Here is a 22,127-nt window from a genome sequence, read left to right as displayed (position 1 = left end):
GTAAGCCAGAGGCTGGAAGTCAGTCTCCAGCAGGCCAAGAAGGAGTTAATCTCCAAGGAGAATGAGGGCTACTCCCAGACTGGAGTCCTGTGCCCAGCCCTGCGGCTGCCAACTCCGGGAAGAAGTCCTGGGATCTGTAGTTTGTGTCACCACCCACCCTGGCCTGCCTGTTTATCAACACAGTCCTGGGGACTACAGTTCCCAGAAACCTGCAGAGGCCAGGCTTTGGGGGAAGGGGGTGGGGTGTGAGGCTCGGTGGCAGCAGGAGGGAGAGGGAGGAGGTGGGGAGAGAAAACCCAATTCACCCCCTTCCTTTTTAATTCTTTCTCCTGGTGTGTCTGCTCCACCGCCCGAGCTAATCCCCCAAATCCGGTCTCCTAAGCCGCAGCTGCTTCCCTTCGCAGTGATGAATGGCTCGGGGAGGGAAGGTGAATTCATATTTTAATTACTGAGGCGCGGGGCTAAGGGGAGCTGGGGAGGGGGCGGAGGGCTCAGCATTGTTCTGGAGGAGTGAGGCGCCCCTCCTCACTGGGTCACTTCTCTTTTGCCCTTTACCTGGGGTGGGGGTGGGGCAGAGTGAGGCTGGGGGGGCGCCTCGTTGGAAGCTACTCTGCTTCAGCTTTGGGAGGTGAGGGGATGGGGGTGGGAAGGAAAATACCCCCTTTTTTGTTTGTCAGAGGATTCCAGGCAAGTCCCAACACTTGTAAATATCTCCCCCCCCCTTCCAGCCCCCCACTGCCATACACTTTGATGGAGAACACTGCCAAAATTGGAGGCACCCAGGAGTTCCTGGTCCGCCAGTGTGGAGTCCGCTCTCAGTTTCTAGCCCGCTCTGAGACCCAATTCCTCTTGATCCCTCCACGTGTTCAAGCGGTCTCTGACCCACTGCCCCATTTTGGCTGGAGGTGCCAGGGCTGGGGGGCCCTGGGAGGGTATCTGGTATAGAGAGGAGAAGCGGGGTTGAGGGCCAGGGGAAGGGGTCACCAGAGAGGCCGGGAACCCCCTGGTGTTTGGGCGATGATGAGCTGTGGGTTGGCAGCTCTTCTGCTTGGGCTCCCACAAAGCTGGCCAAGGGGAGGATCTTTCTCGCCCCCGTACCCCAGATCATCTCTGCCCTGAGCTGGGGAAAGGCCAGAGGAGGACGGGGAAGAAATCTGGGCCACCAGCTTGCAGTCAGATGCAGCCAACTGTGAGGCAGCAGGGCTCTGTCCAGTGTCCACCTTCCTTTCCTTCCTGTTCTGAGTTTCTGGGGCCCATCTTTCTATCCCTTAGCCCCTCCTGGGCTGGAGGCATGAAAGCTGAGGTCCGAGGGGAAGCTGCAGGGTGGGAGGGGAAGTTTCCATCATGAACACAGATAAGTGGGAGGTGCCTCCAGCCACTGGTCCACTTGTTTCGTGCAAACTCTGGACTCCGTCATTTCAAACTCCTTTCTCCTCAAGTAGACCTAGCAAGAGGAGGTTCACCAGGACCTGACTTCAGGGAGCCCTCCAGTTGGTGCTGGAACACTCTGCAAAGCACGAAGGGATGAAGGCAGAGGGGGCAACGCAGAGAGAGGTGCAGACGCACAGCTCTGGCAGAGGGATGCTGAAGGATGCGTGGGACCCAGAGCAGGAGGGACACTGAAATGGGAAGGGCTTCTCTGCTCCACAGCTCTCCACTTCAGGGGCTGTTCCAGGGACCTGCACCATGCCCAGGGCCCACACTGCTTCCAGACCTTGGTAGGGAAGGGGCGGGGGGGGCAACAAAAACACTTTATATCAGCGACCTGAGCACAATAAGCAGACTCTCATTACACACTCTGCCCGAGGAGCAAGGACCCAGAATCTCTGTGAGACAGTCCGCTCCTAGGACAGCTCTCAGGAGCCAGGTTGTAGCTTCTAGCCTAGCTCTTGATCCGTTTATTAATTTATTTATTTTAAAGATTGTATTTATTTATTTGTCAGAGAGAGGGAAAGCACAAGCAAGGGGAGTGGCAGGCAGAGGGAGAAGCAGGCCCCTCACTGAGCAGGGAGCCCAATGTGGGACTCGATCCCAGGACCCTGGGATCATGACCTGAACCAAAGGCAGACGCTTAACCGACTGAGCCACCCAGGCATCCCTAACTCTTGAGCAGTTCGATTCAACCCTCCTGAAACTCTGATGTGTAGGTCCTGGTGCCTCCAACCTCTGCCCCCAAACTTTCCACAGTGAGCAAAACCCAGATTTTCTCATCTTTCCCAAAGGGCCTCGGGGAGGAACAGTCACAGGGGGTAAGTTTTGCTGTATTTGTAGAACAAGCAGACATTGGAGGGGAAGTAGGGTGGAGAGGGAAGAGGATCTATGCACCCAGGGGACCAGAGACCCAAGCTGCACCTAGACCCAGGCTTGGGGTGGGAGGGTCATGGTCAGAGCTCCTTGCCTGGCTTGTTTTAATTATGACTTCCTTCCCCAGATCAGCTTTGTTGTGCCTACCGATTTCTCCCCACGTCTTTCTCCTGTAATCTTGGAAATGCTTTGTTGATAGTACCCTTGATAGACATCCCCCTAGCCAGGAAAGTGTAGGCGTTATAATTACTAATTACAAGGAAACCTACCTGTTCTCCCTCCCTCCTTCCTGAGCAGATGAGGATCCCCAGTGCCCTGCCAGCCCCTTAGGTTTGGAGGCCATTAAACCTGAAATTGATTCACCTCTTGGTACACTGAAATGAGGAAATGAAAGCCCAGGGAGGGACAGCCACTTGCCAGGGTGACACAGCATGCCAGCGTCAGAGCCAAGAATAGAACCCAGGCCATCGAAGCCCCAGTTTAGATCCCCATCTCTCTAGGTTTGTCACAGGAGGGATCTAGAAATATAGTAGTTGTGTCTCGGCTCTGTCTATATATATCCTGGAGATTGCTCTCTGCTCTCTATATATACTCCAGGAGAGTGGGTGTGTGGAGGATGCTGGAAAGTGGGTGATTAAATAACCAGTCTACCTACCCATGCTGACTCAAGCTGGGCCTCCTGCCCACCCAGCTGGCCACTGGAAATGCAACGCACCTATTAATTAGTCACTAGCTATATTAGCAGGACCCTTGGAGGGGATGGGAGGGGAGGATCCTGACCGGACCTGGCTCCACTGTAGACCCTGTGTTTGATGAGGGCCTGCCTGCTGGGCCCTCTGCTCTGCCTGGAGAAACATGACATTTGTCCAAAGGAGCAAGCTTGGCCAGACCTGTGGAACTGTCCAGAGAGCCGGCACCTGGGGCTGGCCAGGTTCCTCAAACACAGTGGAACACTTGCAGGTGTGGTTAGCGTTTGGGGCCTTGGGGCCTGAGCCATCTGATGCAATCTCTCGGCCCGAGAGTCTGGGCCACGGTTAGGCCTCGTGCTTCCTTATTCCAGACTGCAGCATCACCATGCACCTCCCTCCTTCCTCTCGGCATTTGGGCTGCATCCCCCGTCTTCTTTCTAGAGGGAGAAGTGATCCAAAGCAGGCCTCTGATGTGGGCCTGACCTCCATGCAAGGTGCTCCCTTTGGGCCCAGCTGCTCTGCTGGAGCCGGCTTGAATATATGTGTGCCCCCTCCAGGGCAGGCCAGGGCGGAGAAGTGAGCCGGAGGGACCTGCAGACTGAGTGCCGATCCCCTGAAACCCCCTCCCACCCTTAGCCAGAGCGCCCCAGCTACCACAGGCAGCCCTGCCTTCAGGGCTGAGTGCTGTGTGAGCCGGGGGGGATAACATGCCCAGCTGGGGCAAATCCAGCCTCAGCTTCTATCTCAGACTGACTTTTGTGCCAGGGAAGAAACTCTATCTTTACCCTTTACCTCCCAACCTCTTTGCCCAGCATAGGTGCTCAATAAAATAGCCTGTTGGTTGAAAGAACTCTGCTGTCTGTTCTCTGCATGAGGAGGACCGGGGTTTACGTTGCTCTGAGCAGTCAAAGTCCATTCTGTTTTCTATAGATTTCCTTAAGGGTATCAGATAAACTGGGCCTGCTAGGGAAGGGCCCCTCCCTCCACTCCCTGCCCGTGACTCAGTTCCAGGTGTCAAGGTCAAGGCTGTGTTGGATGCAGGCCCACAAAGTCCCGCCTTGGGATCACTGGACTGTGTGACCTAAAGGGGCGAGTGGAAACCCCCACCCCTAACCCGTGTCAGGTGGCACAGAGCTGACTTTGAGCCGCTTGCTTCCTGTCGCGCAAGCACAGGTGTGTGGCAGTGAGGTGAGGCAGAGGGGGCAGGAGGGGGACAGAGGCAGCAGGGGCTGTGGCTTTCTCTTCCCTGCCCTGGACTCACCCAGGCTCCAACTGGAGGAATGACATCAGCTCCCCAGAGATCAGGACACTCGGCTTTCACAGAGGCTGTTGTCCGGTGCCGCCACCCCCCTTCCCCGGGCCTGTGAGAGGTTTGGCAGGGCTTTGCCACTCAGGGAGTGCCAGTGGCTGGCCAGCCCCGGAGGGCTCTGGGAACGTTAACCCCAGCTTGCTTCTCTCTCCTGCCTTCCTCCTGCCCCTCTTCCTCCCCTGCCTCTCCCTGCAGATCTCTGGTGAGCATCCCCCCAGCCTGGCCTAGGGCATGCCCCAGTTCACTTTCGCCTGCTTCTGTGGCCTCCACGGCTTCTGCAAGATGAAGAGGAAGAAGGAGGAAGTTCACAGAGAGCGGGAAACGGCAGTGTGAGCAGGACCCGGGTCCCGTCTCCGGCCTCCTCCGGCAGGTGCCAGACCTGAGGGCACCCACTTCTGGCAGGACCTGCCCGGCCCTCCAGAGACCGAGAAGCCCTGGGGCAGCCCCAGGAGTGAAAGTGCTTTCGGCTGAGGGCTCCAGGCACCCCCCCAGGGCAACTCCTCCACGGGGGGGGGCCATGTGCCGCCTTGGGCTAGGAGCACTGCTCCCGGATGCAAAACTGGCTGTTCTGCCCGAGGACCTCCCAGCAGCCCAGACCCTGGGGGAGGCCTTGGGCAGCCGGGGCAGGGCGCAGGTGTAAGACGAGCCCCCTCCAAACCCAGGATGGAGTCGCTCCTGGGACCCCAGGACCTGAGGCAGGAGCCTCTACAGAGCAGCGTCCCCGAATCAGGACTGCTTCCCTGTCCCCTCCCAGCATTCTCCTGGGCCAGGTGCAGCCAGGCCCAAGGTGGGCAGCCTGCTCGTGAGTCGGACGGCAGAGTCGGGACAGTGAGACGCAGGCCATGTCCTGGTGGCAGGAAGCCGGCTGCGTGGCCCCTGCACACCAGAAAGCAGCTTTCCCTCCAGCCGTGGCCTCGCGGACCCTCTCACTCCCCCCATGCCTCCTCCCAGCAGCTCAGATGTGGGAGCCTGTTCCCCAGGTCCTGACTCCCCTTCTCAGGAATTGTCTTCCAGGGCCGGACTGTTGGGACCCCTTTCCTGGACTAGACCGTGTCCCCCCTTTATTCTCCCGTCCCCCTGCCTCACCCACCTGCCTCTTCTTTCTCTTCTCAGAAGCCATAGAAAGGGAAAGGCTTGCATGTTGTGCCTTTAGGGGAATCTGGGCAGAGGGCGCCCTCAAGGACTTGCCTTGACTTTTCCCCTAATCTCTCTGCCCCCCCCTCAATCTTCCAGGGTCAGTCTCTTCCCCTCCCCCAGCCTATTTCCGGCCAGTAGGAAGCAAACAAAAACCTATCTCCTTCCTTCCTCCTCCCATTTGCTATAACTTACCTTCTGTCACTGTGCCTGAACCTCTTAGGTGCTAGAGGGCCATGCGGACAGCAGGGCCGGCAGCAGAGACACTTCAGGCCGGTTCTGTAGCTTTAGCAAACCTGCCCTCTACTTCACTACAGAACAGGTCAGCCCAGGAACAAAGTCAGATCCCCTGTAGCATCCAGGGACAGAATAACCTTTCTGACAGTTAACAGGTGGCCTGGGTAGAGGACATCAGGGCCCTAAGACAGAAGGAGGGGCTGTGTGCCCTCTTCCTTGGAATGCGCCTCTCTGGGCAGTCCGGGAGGGCAGAAGACCTCCTTTGCTCATTCACCCAGAACCTGGGAGAAGCAAAGGCACTTTCTATCCTGGCAACCTTCGCCTGTCCAGCTCATGCCCCATGCTCAGGGAGATTTCCTGAGCTTTTGGCAGATTTGGTGGGATCCAGGTCATCTTTGTGAAGCCGGAGCACAGCTTACAATTTCTTTCCTCGCACCCCTTCCTTGGCCCCGACCACCCAGCCCCAGCCTTATACAATCTGTTAGTTCCTTTTATATCCAAAGAATTATAAACAGAAGTCCTTCCCTTAAGGAAACAGCAATAAAGGCCAGTGGGGTCACAAGGGACAGAAGAAAAACTCCCCAGTTCTTTGGCCTCTTAGACAGTAGAGGCCTTGGATGAGGCACAGAGATGGGCAGAAAGGCTTTCAAGGGTACCTTGATCCCGCCGCAGGAGAGCCCGCCTGGAGGGCATGTGTGTCCCTAGCGGTCACCTGCGAGGCTGCAGCCCCAGAGAAGTCACTCTTGTGGTGGAGGATGAAATTGTATCCCCAGAGCCGTAGAGGTGTTGGGTGTTAGGTCCTGACCACAGAGGCTCACCCAGAGAAAAGGTCAAGAGGAGTGGTGAAGGAGAGTTTTGCCCCTGCGCACCTCTCAGGCCTTGGCAGGAATTTCAGCTGCAGGGGTTTGGCAGTGAGCCCGTTCAGAGAGCTTCTTGCCCCGGGGAGAACTCCTTTGGCTCCAAAGGGATACTGGATATCTGGAGCCCCTGCTACAGGAACATGAGAGAGGTCCCAAGGTCAAGGCATCTCTGAGTGGAGGCCCAGTTATGCCTGCAGACAGGGGCCCTTGACCCCAAGCCAGTGGCCCCTTCTTCATCAGGGTGAAAGCTGGGGCCGTGCTGAAATGTGGGAGTAGGAGGACAGCAACAGCTTTGAGCCAGACACACCCCACATTCTGCCGTCCCTCGGCTTCCGTCTCAGGGAAATGGCAACTTTGCTCTTCTCAGCGTCTCGAGAACCAGTCTGGAGGCCTGTGCCCTGCTCTCTGCCCCTGGGTGAGCCCAGGCAAGAGGTTTAATCCAAAAAGGCAGAAGCAGCCCCAGTGTCCCCAGACCATGCCCCCCAGGCCTCTGACTTGTAGTCCAGGCTTCTCTTCCTTCTGTTGCTTTTCGGGGGCGAGGTCTGGCCACCTCGTTTCCTGCCCTTCGCTGAGGCTCCTTCACAGAGGACAGGTGGGACAATGTTGCCCTCCCTGTTTCTAATTCTCTCCACTCCACGGTTCTCTCCCAGACTTCACCTCGAGGAGGAGGCCAGGAGCTCCTGGATGGAGGCAGGGGGCAAGAGAGTAGTTGATTCTGGGAGGGGGCGGGCCTCTCATTCTGGCTGTGTGGCACTGAGTCCTTGTAGGAGGGTGGGAGGCCTTGGCCTACCTGGGCCTCAGTTTTCCCCTCTTGTGCTGCGGGCCGCCGAATGGGGGGTAAAGAAATATGAGGGGTGCTTGAGGTTCTTGTGCCTCTAATGTCTGGGGGTCTGGCCCTCAGGGGTTCTTGTCTCAGGGCATTTTAATTAGAATGTCATTTCCTTCTCCATTCCCAGGGAAGGGCCTTCTGGATGTCGCACAGGAGTCCATAGAAATATATAGGAAGATTGTTATTTTTGAAAAAAATAAAAAAAGCAATCATTTACCCGAAATATGCATGAGGTAGCACAGCGGGACGCAAAGGGCATTGAGCTGGGAACCGGATCTCCTGGGTTCTAGCCCTGCTTAGACACTGATGACAGTGTGACTTGAGGCTCATTATCCTGTCCGACTTCTGGGACTCAGTCTCTTTCCACTAATGTCCTCGGAAGAGCCCCCTCCAGAGGCCAGGGCCCTGTGGCCCTGGGACGTTGAGCCTCAGTGGGGCTCGGGGCCGCCGTGGAAGTGCAGAGCTTGCAGGTGCTCCGTGCTCCATGCATGCCACACGTGTGTGGGCAGGGCGACAGCAGCGATACGGGAGACCTGAGAACTGCTGGGGGTGGTGAGAGGGAAGCCGAGGCTCCCGGAGCTTCCGCTGGAATCCTGCCCCAGTGCTCCGTATAGTCCTGCCTCTCCTGCCTCCAACAGCCAGGCCTGTCGATGCCACCCCAAGTGCCCCCTCGCGCACATTCCCCACCCCCCCCCACACACACACCAGCCCTTGCAGGTGAGATGGGATCTCAGCGGCAGCTGCCTGACCCACCCCACCTCGTTGCCTTGCCTTCTGGAAGGGGAAGGATCTTCAGGCTGCCATCTGCCCTGTCTCCTGAATGAATGTGCAGTTGGCCCAGTGGTTTGGGACGTGCGTGTGGGGGGATGGGCTGACAGCTGGATGGAGAGCGGCAGCCCCCAGGTTCCCAGCGCCCGCCGCGGCTGCCTCCTGACCTCAGCAACTTGCCTCCTCTCTCCCGGACTCTGTAAAAGGTGGTGACAAGACCCATTTCCTCCCTCCCTCACAGGAAGGCATGGGTCTCAAGGGCACTTTGTATCAGAGGCGCCTAGATGTGGCTTGTGCTTTTGGAGACAAGTACTTGGTTTACAACTATGAAGATGGGCTTCCACCGGAGAAGGAAATCTCACTGCTGCACTGGTGGGCTCCTCGTAGGCTGGTCCAGAAAGCCTGGTGTTCACCCTGAAGGTAGCTGCTGTGCGCAGCAGGTGATGGGGCTGACGACACCATCAGAACCAAGAGCCAGAATCTGTTCCCAAAGAATGAACGCTCCATCCCTCTGGCACAAAAACAAGAGCATGAGCAGCTGTCATCACCTTCACCCTGTTCCCAATGCAAACAGCACCCTCAGCCTATGTGGCTAAACAATCTAGGATCGGGACGGCTGGCTGGTCCGAGTGAATCCTCTATCCCCACTATCCGCCACACCACACCCCCCAGGTCAGTGCCTACTGGGTCGGGCTGTTGTGGCCAGTCCAGCCTGGGCTCCCTTCTGTACAGTCCTGTGGGATCAGAGCCACAGATCACGAAGAGGAAACAGAAACCTTGGCTATCCACAGGGGAGCCAGGAGGTCAGGACCATCCAGCAGGAAGGTGAGGTTGGGGAGCTACCCAGAGCATCCCTAGAGGAACTCGTGATACTGAGGAAGGATATCCAAAAGCCAGAAACCCCCAAAACTGGGCAGCCCCGGCTCTCACACAGCAACTCCAGGCTCTGAAGTTTAAGGGTTTCTTCGTGGGTACTGGTCTGTCTCCCTGCCCTTCTTGGGCAGCCTGCCCCCCTCCCTCAGCTCATTCCTCTGTTCCATCCAAGAGGCAAAGGCGGGAGGAAGGCTGCAGGGGGAGATGGCAGGACCCAGCCAGATCCTCAGGACTCTCCCCAGCCTTCGTTGCCATGGCAACACTGCTATTTTTATCCCGTTGTTCATGATGCTCAAAGCTCTGACTTTCTCTGTTCCAGAGAGGCCAGGCAGGCTTCTGCCCTCATCCTTCAATGCAGCACCTTCTCCCAGAGGCCTGAGAAGGAAAAAGAGTAATGGAAGAAAGGGGGAACCCACTGGGTCTTGCCTCAACTAGAGGAACTGCTTGGCGGTGGGTCGCCTCTGCACTTGTGAGCCTTGGGTTTTCTAGCTGGCTTAGGCACTCCGCTTCGTATTTTCAAGGAGATCAAAACTCCCCATGGTCTCCCTGAGAGGCCACTCCAGAGAAAAAAAGAAGAGCTGCCACTCTAGATGAGTTTTCTCCACAGGGCTATGACACTGCTGGTGATTGGGGGATGGGTAGCTGCTGCTCTTGGGAAAGCCAGACCTCATCCTGAAGAATGTCCTATCGGTATGAGCCAGCCCCCGGCCCCTTGAAAGGGGGTGGAGAGCAAAGTTTGATTAAATAGCAATCGGATACACTTAACATCCCTGGGAAATCTAAACCAGTATTTCCCTTTCCTCTGCCCCTCCACCAAAGAACCAGAGCAATTGGGCTTCGTGTCTTCGTCTAGGCTTTATGCCCAAAGCAAGTTAGCATACATCCTCCAGGCTGAGTTCCTCTCCTTCCTACCCCCGCCCACCCCCATACAGTCATGTTTCTCTCCAGGGGCTTGAGGTCTTAAATTTTGACAATGCCCTTGAAGTCAGGGTTTAATGAAAGGATTTCTTAGAGCTGATCATACTCTGTCCCTTTTCCTTGGCCCAGCCTCTGTTCCTCTCCCTATGTCCCCACCTCCACCCCAGTTGTACCCTGAGAGTCAATGATGCTAACATTCCCCACCTATATGCTCTCATGGTCAGTGAGATTTGAACCCAGCAGCTGGGGTGGTTGGGTTGGGGGGAGCATTTCAGGCACATCCTCAAGACCATGACCCTGCAGACAGGTCCAGGTCTTAACCCAGCAAAGTGGCAATCATACTGTGCTGGACTCCTACAGTGAGGTTCTACCTCAGCTGAACTGACTCGGGGATGGCTAAGTTTTCTAGGCTGGCTGGAATGCATTTACTAAGCCTCTAATTGGTTTCATCTTGGCTCAAGTTGCATGGCTTCCTGAATCTATGCACCTGGAGTAAGCACTTTTCTGGTTGCCTCTGAAAAGCATGCCGGCAAATGCTGCTCTGTTAATTGCTGTAATAAACAGACTTTATTATATCCCTTTGCAGTCAATGAATTATGTTGTCAGGGTAGATGGGGCATCCGTGTTTATTTCGCACTGGGATACGCTCCAGCAGCAGAAGCTAAATATTTATTTCTACCAACTCTGCTGGGGAGAAAAGGGGAATGGACACCAGGAGGAAGTCAGGAGCGTGGACATAAAGTGAGGTGATAGGGCTTAGAAGGAAGCTCTGGGAGACACACTGAGCCCCTAGAGCTGTGAGCTTCACTTGTGCTACCCATAATACATTGAGCGAAGGCAGGCCTCCTACCTCCTGGAGCCCCAGAGAAATAGTGGGATCAAGCTGGCTGGAGGAGGTGGGCTGGAAGCAGGGAAGTTTGTTTAGGATTATAATACGATCGCATAGACTGAAAAGTGCTTTTATTTTTTACAGAAAGAATAAAGACCTTTAAGTCAGGCTTCTCAGGACTACTGACAGAACAAATGGGAATTTTCAGACTTACAAGGAGAGCAAGATGCTACGAGACAGCATAATATTAAGAATAAGAATTATTATATGGTAAAAAAAGAATTATTATGTGGTATGTGAATTACATATCAATAAAAGTGTTTTTTGAAAGAATTCTTTGGGATGCCTGCCGGCTCAGTCGGTAGAACATGTGACTCGATCTCAGGGTTGTGAGTTCGAGCCTCACATTGCGTGTAGAGATTACTTAAACATAAAATCTTTTTAAAAAAAAAATTTTTTTTTTAAGATTTTATTTATTTTTGGACAGGGAGAGAGACAGTGAGAGGGAACACAAGCAGGGCGAGTGGGAGAGGGAGAAGCAGGCTTCTCGAGGAGCAGGGAGCCCAATGCAGGGATCAATCCCAGGACCCTAGGACCATGACCTGAGCCGAAGGCAGACGCTTAAAGACTGAGCCACCCAGGCGCCCCTTAAACCTAAAATCTTAAAAAAAAAAAAAAAAAAAAGAATTATTATACCATGACTCCACTTTGATCGGTGGGACAGAAATTCCAAATTATCCCTAAACAGGGGTACGTGAGCGGAGCTCGGGGGGCTAGAGCCATAAGTTCTAACCTAAAGCCAGCATCCTGTAGGCATGGAGTGGTTTGGGGCAGGATGACACTAATCTATCGTTTAGAACAGTGGAGTTACTGCTCCTGAAAGGGAGGTGGCCACCCCTTCTCTCACTTCAGTTGCCATGCGGCCTAGCAGAGAAGCACTCAGTAAGTGTTTGTTTTGTCTTAAAGATCTATTTATCCATTTATTTAGAGAGAGAGAGAGAGAGAGCATGAGCAGGGGCAGGGGCAGAGGCAGAGAGAATCCCAAGCAGACTCCCCGCTGATCAGGGAGCCCCACACGGGCCAATCCCTCGACCCTAAGATCATGACCTGAGCCGAAATCAAGAGTCGGACGCTTAACCGGCTGAACCACCCAGGTGCCCCTCAATTAAGTGTTTTTAAATAGTCTGGGGCAGGTAAGAGCCTCACACTTTCAGTCTTCAGGAGTCAGCAGGGACTCCTGCCTCTTGTCCTTCTGCTATGGGCACAGGTCCTTACCTCCTTGTGTGGGGAAAGTGTGCACTGTACTGCTGTCAATTCAAGCCCTTCGATCAAGATCAAGTTCTGACTCTGTGCAAAGTCCTGTGGGAGAAGCTGCCGGAGAAACAGGGAAATCAGACATTGCTCTGCCCCTTGCGGAACTCACAATTTAATACCAAGCAACCTGCCAAGGCTTGAAGGATGCAAGATGCCTGAGGTTGCGTATATAGCAAAGTGCTTTAAAGCCACAGGGGTCTGAGAGAGCAGAACTGTTTGGAAAGTGGGGAGAGATCAGGGAAGGCTTCCAGAGGAGGTGAATTTCAGCTGAGCCTTGAAGGATGAAGAGGAAAGAACATTCAAAGCACAGATCCTTGGGACCCTCTCTCCTTGCCAATCTACAGACACCTGCCCGTGGTCATATGCACGGCCAGAGCCAGCCTTGCAACGACCTTGCCAGCAGGTGCTGTACATAGCCTCTTCTGTTGCAGGTGGGCCCTGTTCTTCCCCAATTCCTCTCCTCTCCCAAAGAGTCTGATACCTGAAGTTTCATTAGTGCTTCCTCTCTTTAGCTTTAGGCTTTGATCCCCTCGGATTTGTAATCCAGGAGGAAGGCAAACACTGGTCAGTTGTCAGGCATTTGCCCTACTGCATCAGTTACTACAGCAGATGCCCTCCTGAGGCAGGTTTCATTAGGATGGGGGGGGGCGTGATAGCATCAACGGGCATCTGGCTGCGGATGACGTGGCGGGGAAAAGGGGACAAAGAAAAGTGTAGCTGGGAGGTCTGACAAGGAACTACCTCTACCTCATAGCTCTGCCCAGCCAGGCTATGCACAGCTGTGCTCCTTCATTCTCCAGACCTCCTCCCTCCTCTTCCCTTCCCCTTCTTTTTCTCTCCAACTACCTTTTCCTCTACCCTCCCTCCAGACAGTCAGAAAACCTCAAAGACATCTTACGATGTCCCATCAATTCCCAGCGTACTACATGGGTCCAGAAGATTGATGACAGAGGCATGGGCTGGCAGTCCTAAAGCTCCTGTGTTTTTGTCCTGGCTCTGCTCCAGCTAAGATGCTTGTTGGTGGTCAGATAGACACCTGTCTTTGTCTGGACCTGGGGTTTCCTATTTGTAGAATGAGTGGATCTCTGCCTTCATCTCCCTTCCTCTGAATTGGCTATGGGGGAAAGAGCACAAGACTTGTGTTCTGATCTCAGTTCTCTTCACTAGCTGTGGCAGTCTGGAGAACTCACTTAACCTCCCCAAACCTCTGTTTTGCAATAATGCCCACCTCACCCCGCAAGTTTTTGCGAGCATCAAATAAGATAGCGTGTGCTGAAATGCTTACTTAGCTAGCTCAGGGAGTAAATACAGTTAACCGAAAGGGTCATTTGAAAGAAAAGTTATAGATGGCAAAAGATTTTGGGTATCTCACATCTTCCACTGCCTCTAGCTCAGTGTTGGGGGCACAGGACAGAAAGTCAGTAAACACAGGTCAAACTGAACTGAAGACGCGTATGGAGAGTTATTAAGTGATCTCACCGGTATCCTAGATGACTTCTTTCTCCGGTAATAGACAAGAAATGGTGCAGAGATATGCTGGCCCCTAAATGCAGTGCCGTGTGCCGTGGAGAAAGCGAGCTGGGGATCTTCTAACTTCTGATTCTCCCCTCCCCTCCCCTCCTCCCTCCGCACCGACCCCCCCCCCGCCCCCACCACGAGCCGAGCGTTCTCGGACCAGTCACTTCCCCCAGCTGCATGTTGGGGCGCGTCCTGCAGGCGGCGCTCTCCCATTATCTCAGCCTCGGCTGGGGCAGGGAGCGACGGGGAGAGGGGAAGTGTGGAGGAAAAACAGCCCCACGCGTCGCTCACATATTTACATCTGAACTGTCAAAATAGTTATTTTTAAGTCGAGTTCCGTCTGCTGCGGGCTGGGAAGCGGGCGGGGCGGGGGCGGGGGCGCCCCGCGGCGGCGCGAGGGGGCGGGCGGCGGGGCCGAGCGCGCGTGCGCACGGCGGCGGCGGCGGCGGCTAGGGGGGCATGGCTCCCGGCCCCGGGTGGGTGGGGCGTGGCTCCCGGCCCGGGGTGGGGGGGCGTGGTTCCCGGCCCCGGGTCGGGGGGGGCGTGGTTCCCGGCCCCAGGTCGGGGGGGGGTGTCCTGGCCACCGCGCGCGCGAGCGGGGAGCCTGTGCCCCCGGCGGCCGCCACTTCGCTGGCGGCTACGCGGACCCCGGCTCGAGGGGGAACGCGCGGCCCATCCCAGCCAAGATGGAGCTCTGTGCACTTCTGTCCGCTGGAAAGGAGCGGCCACGACTGTGGTTCTCCCTGATCGCCCTCAGTCTGCAAGTTCTTCTCCTTAGCCCATCTCCGTAGCTCTTAGCTACACCGTGGGCCCATTCCAGATCCAGGTCCGATTTTGAGGGCCAGCCCCCCACCCACACACAGCCATCCCCACCATCAGCCCTTCCCAGGAGGGAAGGAGTTGAAGGATTTTTCGGGAGCTGGTCAGCGTTGGGGGGTGCCTGAAGATAAGGACCCTCGGGTGTGCAGGCAGTGGTGAGAATGACTTAGCCCTAAATGTCCGGAGTGGCAAGCATTAATTTTTCTCGGCAAAGTGAGGGGCCTGTGGGTTTGACACTCGCGACGCTTCTTTCTGGCTCTCTTGCTTGCTCTCTCAGGGGCAGTGGGATTTCAGACAGACGCTGGCTGGCCCTGCTGCCATCAATATGTGTCGCAGCCCTGTCCAGTGTCTGCTCTGTAATGAGTAGTGTTTGGGAATGTCACCTCTGTTAATGGGGAAGCGGCACCTGTGCGCAGCCGGAACCGCCTCTCTGTCTTCATTAGGCAGTCCGCAGCCTGGCTGCCGGGGGCCCTCGCTGGGTGACAGATGATGGGGACGAGGAGTGAGAGTAGCAGCCTCCTGCTGTCCAGGATTCATTCCCAGACAGTGACTCTGAATGCCCGTCCCTGCCCTCCGCTGCCCCCAATAGACAGCTGGGGGGAAAAAATGCCCTTCTAGGGCAAAATGCAAGGACTGATGAAAATCAGGTGAAGGAGAGTTGGAGGTGTCATTTCCAGAAACAGACACCTGCCTAGCCTCCGTGGTCTCCTGTCTAGACTGCATTTTGGGGCATCCTCCTCCCTACCCCAGCTCTCTTCACAGGCCATCTTTTATGTCCCTTCTAATTTGTGCACCATGCAAAAGTCACAGGACTGAAATTCTAATGCTAGGCTTCCCTCTAGCGGGACCTGCATGTTGCCTCCCAGCCAAATCCTGCTCCTTTTGAATCTCAGCCATCATAACCACCCGAGACAGGGGACATTGAGATAAGCCAAGCCCCAACATGGCATGAGACACAGACATGGCTTCAGAGGACCCCTGCTATGATGATAAAAACATCACCATGGAGACCCTATTCCTCTGATTCAGCTTCATGTTCCCACCCTCCCCCAGAGGCTGAGGCATCGCTTTCATCTCCCCCACTGCCCAAGCGAATTAAGCTGGACCCAGAAGCATCCTTCCATACTCTCTATGTGATTGGAAGTGGAGGTGGCTTAGTACCAACTTTGGAAGGTTAGGGGTAACAGTGGTGATATTTGGAATTTCCTGAGGCAACTGTCTGATCCAGAAGCTGCATAGATAGGTAGGAGTAGCTTCACTTTGCCAGGCCCTCATTTTGAAAAGCTGTGAGGGGGCTCCCTGGGGGTCTGAGCTCCGCCCAGTACCCCTCTTCTCTGTCTCAGTAAAGGGCACCCTTGTCCACCTGGATATTCGAGCCAAAAATCATCCTTTCATTCAAGCTGGAGAGTCATTCTTGACACCCCCCACTCTCCACCCTACATTCGATTCATCACCAAATCCTGTTGGCTCTCCCTCCTAAATCTCCCCCAAATATACTTACCTGTAGGGGCACCTGGGTGGCTCAGTCATTGAGCGTCTCCCTTCGGCTCAGATCATGATCCCAGGGTCCTGGGATCGAGCCCCGCGTCGGGCTCCCTGCTCTGTGGGAGGCCTGCTTCTCCCTCTCCCACTCCCCCCTGCTTGTGTTCCCTCTCTCGCTGTGTCTCTCTCTGTCAAATAAATGAATAAAATCTTTAAAATATATATATATATATATATATATATATATATATATATATATATATACTTACCTGTACCTCCACAACCACCACCTGGGTCCGGGCCATCACCTCTTCTTGCCTTGCCTCTCTGGTCTCATCTCTCCCATGCTCTTGCTGATGTTGTTGCAGCCACCTGGCTTTCTTGTTCCGGGCACACGAGCATGACCCTCCCTGACCACTGAATCTGAATTAGCCCCCTGCCCCCCAAGTCCTTCTCTGTCACATCAGACTCATTGTCACACTCTGAAATGTTCACTTCATTTGCTTATTTGTCTGTTTTCCCCTCCTAGGACATGAGCTCTAGGAGGGGAGGAACCCCATTACTTTATTTACCCTTAAATTCACAGCACTAAGAACAGTGTCAGGCACGTGGTAGAACTCAGGAATTATTCGTTGAATGAATGAATGAATGAATGGTTGGTTGGTTGGTTTGCTGCAACCTAATGATACCCCTGTGTCCAGTTGTGTACTCTTCTCTCAGAAGCATCTAGAGGCATCCTTCTCAGACTCAAATGCTTTCATGTTACTCCCTTGTTCAAAGCTCTTTGCTGACACGAAAAATGTTCACAACTGTTGAAGCAGAGTGAAGGGTATGTGTGAGTTTCATTAAACTTTCACTTTACTTGCTTATAATTTCCTTCTGCTTGAAACTTATTTTTTATTCATTTGACAGAAAGACAGTGAGCACAAGCAGGGGGAGTGGCAGGTAGAAGAAGAAGCAGGGTCCCCACTGAGCAGGGAGCCCAATGTGGTGCTCAATCCCAGGACCCTGAGATAGGACCTGAGCCGAAGGCAGATGCCCAACCAACTGAGCCACCCAGGTGCCCCTGCTTGAAACTGTTTAAAATTAATTGGGTTAAAAAAATTATGGAAGGGCGCCTGGCTGGCTCAGTCAGTGGACCATGCGACTCCCGATCTCGGGATTGTGAGTTTGGGTGTAGAGATTACTTAAACATTAAAAATAAAATCTTAGGGGTGCCTGGGTGGCTCAGATGGTTAGGCGTCTACCTTCGGCTCAGGTCATGATCCCAGGGTCCTGGGATCGAGCCCCGCATCGGGCTCCCGGCTCAGCGGGGGGGCCTGCTTCTCCTTCTCCCGCTCCCCCTGCTTGTGTTCTCTCTCTCTCGCTGTGTCTCTGTCAAATAAATTAATAAAATCTTTTTAAAAAGTGTTTTAAGCACTTGAGATGCATTAATTTGGTCCTCAGTAATTCCATGAAGAATGTACTATTATTATTATATTTCCACTGTAGAGATGTGAAAGCCAGGGCCCAGGGACACAGAGCTTATAGTAAGTGGCGGGTCCAGGATACAAATGGAGGCAATCTGACCTGAGAGCTTGTGCTCCTGACCACTCTGCATTTGCCTCCCACGGTCCTCTGGTGGCTTCTGAGCTCCTGGTTGGGACTCTGGCAGGCCAAAGCCTCATTGCGTTCCCTCCACTACCATTCATGACCATTTCATGGGGAGACTAGGGCCAAGAACCCACGGCATCTCCCTGCTGGTGTCTCTTCCTCCGAAATGCATCTTGCCCTGCACTCTCAGGCTAGTCTTCCTGATGGCCTTGCTCTCATCACTGAACACCTTCTGTCAGTTGCCTCAAGGGGCGACCCATCATTGTCATCAGAGGGCCCCAGAATGGGAGGAACCTGGAGGCACAATGGTCCTGGGGCCCTACACCTTAATAGGAAATCCTAGGGCTCTCTGGTTCAACTGCATCCATCCGCTTCTCTAAGCAAATCCTACTCCATTCCTTTGTTCATAATGTGTCCCTGCCTAGAATGCCCATCCTCCTGCTTCCTGCCTATCCAGACCTTGCCCAAGCGTTAGCTCACACTCTGAATTCCACCTCCTCCAGGAAGCTTTCCCTGAACACTTGCCACTCCCAACCTGTGCTGATTTTTTTTTCTCTGCTTCTGAACTTCTGTGGCACTCATGGGTACCACTGTGTTGGTATTCGATTATGAACTTTGATTTACCTTTTCCCTTGTGTGTTTTTGATTTCTCCATTTAGAACATAATCCCTTTGAGGACAAAAACCACATTTTAGATATCTATCATCCATGGATTATCCAAAATTTCTTGCAGGTTTATGCAGAATAAATCTCCATATGCAGGACTTATAGGACACCAGGAAGGAGGCCCTCAGGATCATAATTTGTCAGTATCTAAGGTTTGGTTTGTCTTCATAACATGACTAGAAGTCATTTTGGTTTTAAGAAGCAGTGCAGAAAACGGTCTAGATTAGTAGCTTCCTAACTTTGTGTAGTAGTGACATTCTCCCTTTAAAGGCAGGGTTCAGGGGCGCCTGGGTGGCCCTGTCAGTTAAGCATCCTATTCTTGATTTCGGCTCAGGTCATGATCCCAGGGTCATGAGATGGAGCCCCAAGTCAAGGCTCCGCTCTGGGCATGGAGCCTGCTTAAAGATTCTCTCTCTCCCTCCCCCTCTGCCACTTGCCCCCACCCCCACTCATGCTCTCTCTAAATAAATAAATAAATAAATAAATAAATAAATAAATAAATAAATAAATAAAACAGAGGCAGTCTTCATAGGAGCTCAATATGGAAAGCAGACAGGGGTGAGGTTGCTCTGGTTGCCCTTGAGTGGGGCTGCTCTGTGCCTCCACCCCTCCATGGTAGCTCAGAGGAAATCTTGGGGCTGAAGTATTATAGCTTAAAAATCATGAGGGAGCATCACATCTTACTTCACATAGGAGGAATTTACAAATTTGAGTTACTGAAAGAAAAAACTGTAGGTACTCATTTTATTAAAAGCATATTTTAGGGGCACCTGGGCAGCTCAGTTGGTTGAGCGTCTGCCTTCGGCTCAGGTCATGATCTCAGGGTCCTGGGATCAAGTCCCCCTTGGGGCTCCCTGCTCGGCAGGGAGTCTGCTTCTCCCTCTGTCCCTCCCCCATCTCATGCTCTCTCTCTCTCTCAAATAAATAAATAAAATCTTTTTAAAAAAGCATATTTGCTGGTATGTTTAAAAAACAACAATTAAGTGACTTTCTCCCCTTTGTTTCATACAAATTTGTTTTTGTTTTTTTCTCCATAAACCTCGTTCACGCCTTATTCTCTTGAGAAGGTGCTGCGGCAGAGCCCCGACTGCATTTGATCTGAACGATCTGTTTACTCCTCCGTTGTCCCCATTCAACAGGCAGCTCCTTGACAGCAGAGATTCCTGTGTTTGTCTTATCTTCAGGCTTAGCCACGTGCTCGGTGCATAGTAGGTGCTCAGTGCCTGGACTCCCAAGGGATTTGAGTCTCTAGTTATAGGTGCCTCTCAGTGAGCTAGACCCAGCTCATGGCCCCCACGGATGATTCACCCTGAATTTTAAATATGAAGTGGTTTTCTCCTGCTGCTCAGCCTGAGTCTGAGCAGCTACCCTGCCCTCCCCTTCCCCTGCTCCTCCCCTCCCCTGCCCAGCTGTTACAGGCTCAGAGAGTATTAGTTAATTTTAATATTAACCTAAGAAAGATTAATTAGGAAGGCAAATTTGCTCTAAAAGATGTAATTAATTCCAAAGCCAAATAGAAGAGAGTTATGGATTATCTGCATTGCTGCTGCCTTCAAGTAGTGTGGATAATCAAGGACTGACTAGACGAGAACAGAATCCTTTCGGTGTCAGTGCTGTGTAGACCACACTCCATATGGTTCCTTCCGTAAGTGCGCTCATGGCTGAGACAAAAGATTTAGAGGGAGCTCATGCCTGCGCCACTGAAGTCAGGAGGAAACATCCAATCAGACATCCTGTCCTGGCTCTTCCAGCTCCTAAATCATTCACGAATCATGTATCTTCCTCTCCAATCCTCCCTCCCATTGGCCCGGTCCAAGTCTGAATCAACTCCTTTCTGGACTGTTGTAACAACTCCCCCAAGTAGCCTCCAGACTCTGCACCACCAACTCAGTCTCTGCTCAGAACCAAACCTAAATTGTATCAAATGCATGAACACAGAACCCCCCCCAGCCAGTGTCAGAAATTCAATCTTGCGGCGTCCCACTTCCAAACTTCCAAATGTGCCCAAAGCTGAAGGGTTAACTCTTCCACATGGCCCACAGGCTCCTTCACAAATTAGCCCCAACTTGTCCCCCAGTTCATTTCCCTCATTTCCCTTCTATCATTATGCTCCTAGAATGGCTGTCCTCAATCCCCTTGTTATAGGGCAAACTACTGCTCATTCTGGAAGTCTCAGCCTAAATGAATCTTTCAACACTTAGGGGCTTCCGAATCTGGGCTCTGGTAGCCCTCTGTTAACAGCTTACCTGATTTCCCCATCATTATTTGTTCTCTTTTTCTTAAAGGAGACAATGAACACCTTAAAAGGAGGACTGTATCTTTGTATTCTCCTCTACCACCCTCTAATTTAGGCCAAGCCTGATGTCTGTCCCATAGGAGATGATCAATAAATATTCGTTGAAAGGGATGGAGTCAGTTAATGACTCCAGTGATGACGCCAACTGAATTTGCCCATTTGAAACCCAAACTTCCTCTTTTACCCCTAGTCAATAGTAAATGAAGTTTGAAATATCTGGGAAGATGCCTCAGTTCTCCACTTCCTTTTGCCCGCCTCGCTGAGGCTCAGAGGCAGGTGCCTTCAGGAGGAAAGTCTAGGATAATGGCAAGTGATGCAGACTTCAGCCTGACAGCTGCTGATCTTTGCTTTAGTTGATTTCCCCCTTTGCAAACGGTTATTGGCAATTGAAACTGCAAATCTACTATCTGCTCCCCTATGTAAATTGCATTTACATTTAAATTGTGCATTCTTCCAAAGGATGGGGTTGGTAAATAACAGCAGATTAAACTTGAGGAGAGGAAATTGTGCCCCACGTCAAACCTGAGACCAAAGTGACATCTGGCTTTTACTATTTCCGTTATTTCGGTTTAATAACAGCATGTGGCATTAAGGGAAAAGAAATTGGATCTACATTTTAATGAAAAGAGGAAGCTCTCAGGGTTTAGATACCTTATCATGTTGAATACCTTCTCGATTGGCAATTAAAACTTGCTTCCCTCAAGAAATGGAATAAAATATCTTTGCAGCCATGGAGGGAATAATAAACAAAAAACAAGCAAATGCCCAGGATTTCACAGATAAAACCGAGGAAAAGGGGTGCCGCAAACATCAAAACCAAGTATTTCTGGATCCTGCAGAGTATAGGAATTCTTAAACAGAATAATGCTGAGAACAGAATCATGGATAGGCTAGTGGGCTCTTCAGGAGAATAATTTCAGACAGAATGGTTTGCACATAATAGAAGGCTCAACCCAATCAGATCATCTGATTGAATCCTTTGTCAACCTAGCTTCCTTTAAACCGCAGAGGTCTAAGAAATTATTCTAGAAATGCCTGTTTCATCCTAATAGTCTGTTTAAATGCAAGCAGTTCCACCTGCTGGCTGCTTTTTTGTTGAAAGCAATTCTGGGAAATGTAAACAAAATGCTTATGCATCCTAATAACCCAAGCCTATCATTTATTTGCTTTGATTGAAACAAATGTGTCAATTTTCCAAGTCTTTGTTTGGTGAATCCAATGTTTGGATGTTTGGATGTTGGCAAACATGTTTGTTTGGAAACTGATGCTCTATTCAGAAACTCTGGAGCTATAGCCCTCGAAACTACAGCCTGGAATCAGTCAATGAGTCTCCCTGACGATACACACAAAGATGCTTAATCTTTTCCCAGAATCCTGATAATGTTGAAATGGTCAAGTCCCATGGGCAAGTGTAAATGGGATGGGGCCTCCTGAGGAAGAAACTAGATGTGGAGACTTTGAGGATATGGCTCATGAATAATTAGAATAATGGGAAACATTTATATCGTGCTTACTAGGTGCCAAGCATTTTATGTGTATTATAAACTCATTGCGACCGAGTAACAGTCCTGTAAGGTAGGTACCATTGTCATCCCCATTACAGATGAGCAAAAGGAGACACAGGGAGGTTAGTAACTTACCTTCCCGATGTCACCCAGCTGGGAAGAGACAGAGCTGCAATTTGACTCC

The 22,127-nt window shown here is 52.4% G+C and overlaps 1 protein-coding gene and 1 non-coding gene across 2 annotated transcripts in view; both read left to right on the top strand.

Annotated features, from left to right (window-relative positions):
- LOC118555659 (uncharacterized) overlaps positions 1 to 22,127 on the top strand; it is a 59,852-nt gene that overhangs the window by 10,533 nt on the left and 27,192 nt on the right. The gene's annotated exons all lie outside the window — the stretch shown is intronic.
- Positions 309 to 10,477, top strand: BLACAT1 (BLACAT1 overlapping LEMD1 locus). Its single transcript, XM_078078304.1, has 2 exons — positions 309 to 428; positions 4,498 to 10,477. The coding sequence occupies exon 2, from the start codon at positions 4,534 to 4,536 to the stop codon at positions 4,633 to 4,635; it is 102 nt and encodes a 33-aa protein (XP_077934430.1). The 5' UTR covers positions 309 to 428; positions 4,498 to 4,533; the 3' UTR covers positions 4,636 to 10,477.

The sequence above is a fragment of the Halichoerus grypus genome, chromosome 7 (assembly GCF_964656455.1).
Source record: "Halichoerus grypus chromosome 7, mHalGry1.hap1.1, whole genome shotgun sequence".
NCBI lineage: Eukaryota > Metazoa > Chordata > Mammalia > Carnivora > Phocidae > Halichoerus > Halichoerus grypus.
Note: the sequence above shows the minus strand (reverse complement) of the source record. Positions and strands in the feature narration are given on the sequence as shown.

Excerpts from the sequence above, each read along its gene's own strand:
- BLACAT1 (XM_078078304.1), top strand. The coding sequence starts at position 4,534 with ATGCCCCAGTTCACTTTCGCCTGCTTCTGTGGCCTCCACGGCTTCTGC.